This window comes from Ammodytes marinus (assembly GCF_949987685.1).
Source record: "Ammodytes marinus genome assembly, chromosome: 20".
NCBI lineage: Eukaryota > Metazoa > Chordata > Actinopteri > Uranoscopiformes > Ammodytidae > Ammodytes > Ammodytes marinus.
Genome location: NC_137224.1, coordinates 3787060 through 3795761, shown reverse-complemented (window position 1 = coordinate 3795761; position 8702 = coordinate 3787060). Strand labels below are relative to the sequence as shown.

Genomic DNA, 8702 nt, shown 5'->3' with positions numbered 1-8702 from the left:
CCTAACAATCTGCTACCTGTATGTACTGTGTGCGTGCTCAAGAGGAATCCAATATTGATACATAACCTAGGCTCTGTAAACTGGTACATAAACTGTTTAACAAAGGGGCCCACCGTTAGCTAGCAACACGCCAGTTTACAGAATCTAGGCTGTAAATTAACATTTTCAGCACACACACAGTGCATACAGGTAAGACTGTGAGGAGAGTGACATCTTAAACGTGTACAAAAAAATTAAACAATCATTATCAAAACTAACTAACTAATAATACCCTAACCAACCTCCATTGTCATTTCCTCTCTACCCCTTACCCATATAAGTCATTCTCATCTCACCACTCCTCTATTCCCTCTCTCCTCTCTTCCATTCTCTCCATCTTCCTCTACAAACCTCTCATCCTCCCCTCCTTGTTTCTCAATGAATCTCTCTCTCTCTTTTTCTCTCTCTCTCTCTCTCTCTCCCAGCTCCGACCCCTCCCACTCCGTGTAAGCAGCAGCGCTTAATTGTCACAGCCTCGAGGAAACTTGCGCGTGCTTAAATACCACCGCGCGCCTCTCCAACTGATCACTCAGTGGATCTGACCAACTGTTCCAAGAAGAAGTGGGGCATCATCATCATATCTCTCGTTCTCCCTCTGCGTATATCTTTGTGCGTCTTTTTTTTTGCTTGTTATATATTACGGTTTAAATATTATACACAGAGACAGTATGCAGGTGTCTGTATTGGTCCTGGTCTCCAGCGCTACACTGCTGCTTCTCCAAGGATGCTGCAGCGCCGTCAAAGGATGGACGGGACTTAAAAACGACGCTACGGAGATTATACCGGAGTACACGGAGAATTCAAATTCTAGGAGACAACAACCGCAACAGCACGAGGCGATAATACAGGCGTCCAACAACAACAGCAACAGTATGAACAACAGGGCGAAACACGGCGGCAGGACGGCGAACACTGTCACATACAGTAAGTGGTTGTTAAAGTTGTTCAAATGAGAAGAAAAAAAAATACACAGGTGATTTTCTCATTGTGTGTGATTAGAAAGAAATACAATGTAAAGAGCACTGCAGCCTAATAAATGTTACAGGCTACAATATGGACAATGTTATGACCTGAAAATGTTAATTTATTTTAGGACTTATGCTTAAAAGTGAGAACATTTACATCAAAGTGATGATAGCCTACAATAGCCTACGTTTAAAATGATACGTTTAATGTGTCAAGTCGAGGCGTATCATCGCAAGCGAGCGCGTGTGTGATTTGAACAAGTGCGCAAGGGGCATGACAAGATTGTATTTAAAATGTCAGTACTGTATTGTCCTACACGTGTAGACATGAATACCTTTTAGATTTAAAAAAAAAATTGTACATGAAATATAAACACAATTCAGATCACAATACATGATTTCAGTAGTCTATTTGTTGGTAATTCAGTGATGTGAAGTGTGCGTGCGTGCGCATGTATCCAGTTGGTGCTACTATGTCAGAACCAACTTGACAAGTTTACCAGATACACTCACTGTGGTGTATTTGATTTCGAACTCAAAATGCGTAAATAACAAGTAATCAGACTTAATCCGTCTTATTTTGACGTTTCAAACTGGAATCTATGTGGATGGGTGGGACGCGGGCCAGACAAATTGGTGCATCTGACGCACAGAGACAACCTGCCTTTTCTCACTGCCTCGTTTTCACATGGACTCCCTGATTAAGAGCAGCTCCGCTTAATCTGCTGCCAAAGTGGAGGGTGATGATGATACACACACACACACACACACACACACACACACACACACACACACACACACGCACACACACACACACACACACACACACGTACATTCTTGTGGTTTCCCCCCCCCCCCCTTTACACAATTTGAAGTGGAGCACTCAGAGACACATCAGGGCTCTTTTCACGTTGTCGTCCAGGTTATTTCCTGCTCTCTTTATACTATTAGTCAAGCTCTACTTACGCCATAACCGTCTGATTGCAACAACATGTCTACCGCATTGAAAAAGAAACAGCAACAGTTTGTTATTCTGGAGGGGAGCTGGGAGATGGGAGATGTATTTTTTTTTAAGATTTTTTTTACTAAGTGGAAATTGCTCTTTATATGCAACACTGCCTCTGAGAATGATTCCCACCTGTGGCCAGTGAACGGTTGTATGTTCTGATTGAGGCGTGCATGTATGTGTACTATATCTCACGCTCTCTGTATAGATATCATGGCTTCAGTATGGGTGGGCGAGATATTCTCTCTCAGTTTCATTTTTTTAACGAGGAGATCAGAGGAGGAGATGATGGATTAGATTAGAACCGTAACAGCTGTTTGGAGGGAATTAGCGAATCATCATCTGTTTAGTGTGATAGATCTTTGTCTGTTTGTCTTGGATTTATCAACCTATGACTTTCTACATGGAATCGCTTTAGTCTATCCCAGTGAATCATGATACATTGCTTATTGTGTTATAAATATCAGCCTATATTTAACTGTTAGTACAAATTTGAAAATCACGCATGGTCTTTTTTTTTTTAGCAATCTCCTAAGTGTGCGTGGATAAACCGCCGTAGACTAAGTCCCAATACATTTGAGTTTTTTGCCAAGTCAAGAAGACAAGCTGTCACTTTTGTCAATGGCGCAAATGTGAATATGGATCAATGCGCGTATTCGACTATTACTCAACCATAGGCAAGACATGAACATTCAGATTTGACTATGTAACTCCTTAGCCGGGCTCACTCTTACTAAGAAGCATCAAATCCACACATTAAGTGAGATCATCCTTCACATGAATGTATAAGTCTCCAAAACAGTGCTTGGATAGAAACGGCACCCTGTAGTTTTCATATGGCTAAACGGCATATGTGTTGAGTTACATACAAAGAGAACAGATCATTCTCTTCATCCATCTCTCATCTTTTGGTCCTGGGGGTCCCAGTGGGGTCACAGTACTGGCTTGGCCTCCCTCCAGTTCTTGTAAATTAAAAATTCCAAAAAATCTTTATTGGCACGACTATTGTGGAAAACATTATTGCCCCCCATTGCCTTGGGAGAATGACATCTCTCGCTACTTTACAGTTGTCTAGTGTGTGATCTTCAGCCCGCCATCATTAGTAATGGATTTTTTTCAGTCTGACAGAATATAGTGTAAGAAGAAATGTAAGGGAAAGAGACAAGGAGTGAGACTGCATTCAAACAAACACCTCAACGCTCATTGAACAAGACAAACGGGACTGTTTTGGGGGAATGTTGTGGTAAATTGGCCTAAAACCGCTGCCCCATAGCAATGTGCAGTGCGTGCTGTAGGCATTGTGTACTGCTGTCTGTGGTCCTTTCACAATAACACAAGATCAGGTTTTCACTGGGGGAGAAAAAAAGAGGAAGTCATCTCATATAAATCCTTTTGTGTTCGGCCCGAAAGAAAAGGCCACAGAGGAAAACAGATCCCTCAACCGAGTGTATCATTTCTTCAACCGACAGTTCCTTTTTGCCCCCTTTATTTAACACACACACACACACACGCACGCACGCACACACACACACACACACACACACACACACACACACACACACACACACACACACACACACACACACACACACAGACACACACACATACACACACACACACGCACACACACACATTGCCTGTTAAAAAAACCAAAAAAAAAACATAGAACAATAACTCATGCATACGGCTGTTTAAAAGCCTAGGATTACAAGCCGGGTGCGTCGGCTCAAATCAGTCTGGCAGATGTCCATTTTTTTTATTCAGAATTCATACAGTTGCAACAAGCGCTGCCCTTAAAATAACCAGACAGCTATTTACCCCTCCATCACCACCACATACATTTCCTGAGGGCCGACACTGTACTATGCCAGTATTTTTTTTTCTTAACTTACAGCCACAAACTCCATTAGGTTTGATTGAGCTGTTTAATGGCCCTCTGGTCTGGATTTGCTATCAGCTGATTGCTGCCAGCTGGAATTCTTTGTCAAGCGCCCGTCGTCAGCTAACGATCGGACCATGAATCAAGTTCAGGAACCAGCGATCCCCATCTCAACGGCTCAAATCTTTTTTGGACTTAAATGCCAAAAATTGCCCTATTAACTTGAACTTATATAGAGTGCATTTTTCGGCTGCACTTCATAATACATCTCGTTAAAATGAAATGCTGCTGCTTACTACTCTCCGTACTGTATCTTTTACACAAAAAAATATGAGTTGGTGTTGATGTTAACTGGATCTAAGAAGTGAGTACATTCTGGAATAAGACACAGCTGCCATATTGAAGCAGTAAACCTGTAGAATGTCCATCCAAGTTCAGAAAACTCTGATCCCATCTCAACCGTTCAAATCGTTTAACTTAGATACCAAGATTGCTCTATTAAGTTGAGCTTATATAGAGTGCATTGTTCAGCTCCCCTTCATAATATCATGTTAACATGAAATGCTGCTGAAAATAAGGTACAATTTAATGTTAAAAAGACAAACAGCACACAGCCAGATCATCCAAACACTCCGAACACACACAGACACACACACACACACACACACACACACACACACACACACACACACACACACACACACACACACACACACACACACACACAGACGGCGACTCACAAACACACATTTTCAGCGCAGTTAAAAAGACAGCAGAGTCCAACATTTCCAAACACCCATCTGCTTGCAAACAGTCACAATAAAAAGTTAAAAGGACTCGCGGCACGTATCCAAACATACCAGGCACAGGGACGGCGATACACAGTCATCACATTTCCCTACACCACACTCACACAACAGCATAATCTCCTTAGTGTTTGTTTTTTCAAAAGAGATGCGTTGGTGTTGACGCACACAGACTCCTAGAAGCCAGTGAGCACACGCACGCACACACACACACACACACACACACACACACACACACACACACACACACACACATTCTGGAATCAAGACCCAGCGCTGCCATATTGAAGCAGTTAACCTGCAGAATGTCCATCCTGGTCCAGTGTGTGTGCGTCACTTAAAAAAAAAAAGTGTTTGTTTTGGGCCTAAGCCACGAGTGTAACGGCTGATATCTCTCTCTCTCTCTCTCTCTCTCTCTCTCTCTCTCTCTCTCTGCTCTCTCCTTCCAGGTGCCTCTGAGTTGAGCTGCCGGGAGCTGCGTTCCACCCGTTACATCACCGACGGTTCGTGCCGCAGTGCCAAGCCCGTCAAGGAGCTGGTGTGCTCGGGCCAGTGCCTGCCCGCGCACCTCATGCCAAACTCCATCGCCCGGGGCAAGTGGTGGAGGAGCAGCGCCTCGGACTACCGCTGCATCCCGGCGCACTCTAGGACGCGCCGGGTCCAGCTGCACTGTCCCAACGGCAACACCAGGACTTACAAGATCCGCGTGGTCACCTCCTGCAAGTGCAAACGCTACCGGCCCCACCACAACCAATCAGAGGCCAAGGAGCTCCCCAAGAGGCATCAACGCACGGGCAAGAAGCACAGCAGGAGCAAGAGCAACGCACCGCTGACGGGAAATTCTTATTGAAGTGGGACTATTAAGAAGCATCCAAGGACAGACAGACAGACAGACATACAGACACCAAAGCACACATGTACACGTTACACAACACACTCACACCAACATGTCTCTTTCAAGTGAGGAAGAGATGCAAAATACATTTCCAAGAGAGCAAATTCATAAGCTATTTGCTGGGCTGTTTTTTTTTTTTAATTCATCATAAGTCATCATTTTGTCAGACACTTGTCAGCAGACAGTATTTTTTTAAAGAAGGAGTCAGAAGTGCCAGGGCTAGGGGTTAGGGGCTTGCCACCACACCACACAACTGTGACTGGTCAGGGAGATGTTGTTGGATAATGTGAAAACGAATTTCCGATCACCCCACACCAACAGCTAAAAAAAAAAAAAATACCTTCCCCTGGCCTTGGGTTCCGATTTTCATTTGAAAGCGTAATGAGAAGTCCTCCCCGGAGGCTTGGAGCCCATCTGTACAAACATCCAGCGGATGCGAGAGCTGCTACACCGCAAAGCCCTGTTTTTTAGAGTCGAAAAGGTGGTTGTAATCCATCTCTTTTTTGGCCCGCGTGTGGAGGGAGATGGTGGCAGCTAAGGGGGGCTCAGACCGTGGGATGTTGACAGCTTTTGAGAGAGAGGCCCATGGTTCTATGACGGCCCACTGCAGGCCTCACTCATCGGGACGGCTTTACACACTGCAGCAGACCCAACCCGGGCCTGTTTGTTACAGTAGCGCCTTTTCCCAGATACAGACCCTGCGTTCCAAGTCGCATAACTCTTTATTTTTTTCTATTCTGCATACTACAGCCGATCATAAAAAAGTATCAAGTTAGCGTGCAGTAGGCATACAGTTGAGACATCCATTTACTTATTTCATCATAACATCGCGCCTTGAACTTGCCTCTTTCTTATATATCCGTCGCATCGCTGATTGTTTTCATTCAGAGGTTTCGTCGATGTGACTTCACTTCCGGTGAGCATTGGATTGTGGGTCAGAATCGCCCAAAAAGCATGCTGATTCTCACACTGAAAATCCCGACCGGATGTAGTAGGGCATCTGGGTATTTTTTAAGCATGCTACATCTGGCCACAAGGATTGGAACATCCTTAATCTTTTTTTCTACCATACTAAATAGGAGGGGAGTATGGGTATTGGAACGCAGGGTGTAGGCCTTTTCGTTACTACAGTAGCGCCCTTTTCCACCGAAAATCAGGAGAGAGAGAGAGAGAGAGAGAGAGAGAGAGAGAGAGAGAGAGAGAGAGAGAGAAAGAGAAATGGGATTGGGAAGTCTTGTGTGACTCCTCTTTAATGACTTAAATGAGCCCAATTCCTGTGTTATTTGAGTCATAAAAAGCCATTTCCTCTACACTTTGCCAGTTCCTGTTTGCTTGGAAATCGCAACACAAGAAAAAAAAAAGTGCACCATGTGTGTGTGTGTGTGTGTGTGTGTGTATAGGAGGCGATCCCAAAATTGAGCGCGGTTGCGTTTGTTACCTAGGGGCACACAGCAGCTTTCTCCAGCACGCTACGCCCACACCGGAATTTCTTTTGTAGCGGGGACCAAAAAACAGAGCAAGCGAATCAAGCCCTTTTCCAACAGCCAAACTATCCATCCATCTTGTTTCAGCCACTCCTTCCACTCCTCTCTCACTAATTCTCCCCCATTCTGTAAATAGCTCTCAGACAGGAAAGATAGGACTAATAATAGCACATAGCGAACAATAAATCAGTTTTCATCATTGTATTGAAAAGGATAAAAAATCCGGGGCGGGAAAAGGAAGTGACAATGCCCAAGTCTGTCTGCGCAGACAACACAACCTCCTTCCCCTTTTAGCGAAATGCTTCCGAATGGACTTTGATATTTCATGAAGAATTTTTGGTTCACAATGTTTTTCCACATATTGTCAGTGCTCCGGTGTTTTTTTCTTGCTATGGTTCTCTAAACTGTAAACTGACAATGTTTGTTTCCTTTTTTCTCCGATGGTATTGTTTGAAATAGCGCCTTACTGGAAAGTGGGGCTTTTTGTCATGTGTGTGTAAGCTGAGAGCTGTGATGCATAGTAACGTTGATTGTACATATCATACCTGTGTGGTCTTCTGCGGCGGCGCCCTCACTTGACTTGGGTGTCACAAAGAGAGAGAGAAAGAGAGAGAGCGAGTGAGGGAGGGCGGGCGGGTGCTGCTTCCTATTACGGACTACAGGAGAAGGACTCTTATAAAAGAATGAACTGCATATTTATTTTTTATTTCCACATTTAAATTATTTATGCAACCTTTTGTAGTAAAAAAAAATGATAGCCATTATTGTCATATAGTTATGATAGAGACTTTGGAAATGAAATACTGTACAGTACATGAATAAAGTAAAGGCAGATATATTTGAAAAAAGCTGGCTTGTTTGTTATCATTCTTATTTGAACTTGTTGGTCTTATACTTAAATTGAAACCCATTTAAACATTTAATAAATGGTTTAACACACTGTTGTGTAGTTGTTAGCGGCTACACATGTTTATTAATGTATTTATCAACCAATAGGGATAAGTCCTATTGATTTGGTGAATTTACCTGTATGCTTACAACTTTGTTCTAATACGTTTTAAACCATTTATCAAGTGTGTGTATACTGCTTATGCTAAATAAAAAAGTAAGGGGTTAAAGTAAAGTGTTACAGTGTTGCCTGTTCTTGTATGTTATATTATTTGGAAATATTTTAAATTAAATACAGTCAATAAGCAAGTTGAGATTTGACGTGATTTGGATTGTCGGCCCATTATTGCATAAGTAAAGGAATAAATCTTGCCTCTTGCGATCTCTGCTAAATCATAACACCAACATTTCATTGTTTATTAGGGTGGTGGATTTGAGTTGACACCATCATCTAACCTCCCTCAAGTCTTCAAGCGTAATACAGCGCTAGTCCGAGAGCTCAAAACGCATCCATTAATTTGATTTATGTGAGAGTTCTGTGGATGTTTGTCATATCTGATACACACTCCAAGTTCTCACTGAATCTTTGGCCTCACAGTGAAACAGGAGTTATGCAATCCAGCTACGGAATATTCAACCCAACCAAAAAATGAGGTGTTTATACAACGTTTTATCAGCTAAATGTAATTTTTAATTACCGGGACCAGAGCTCCCTTTAAAGGGGCCAAATAAACTCAGTG

General features: G+C 43.0%; 1 protein-coding gene across 1 annotated transcript; it reads left to right on the top strand.

Moving 5' to 3' along the window:
- Positions 1-580: 580 nt before the first annotated feature.
- On the top strand, positions 581-8181 carry sost (sclerostin). Its single transcript, XM_080048517.1, has 2 exons — positions 581-963; positions 5145-8181. The coding sequence occupies exons 1-2, from the start codon at positions 708-710 to the stop codon at positions 5543-5545; spliced, it is 657 nt and encodes a 218-aa protein (XP_079904643.1). The 5' UTR covers positions 581-707; the 3' UTR covers positions 5546-8181.
- Positions 8182-8702: the final 521 nt, after the last annotated feature.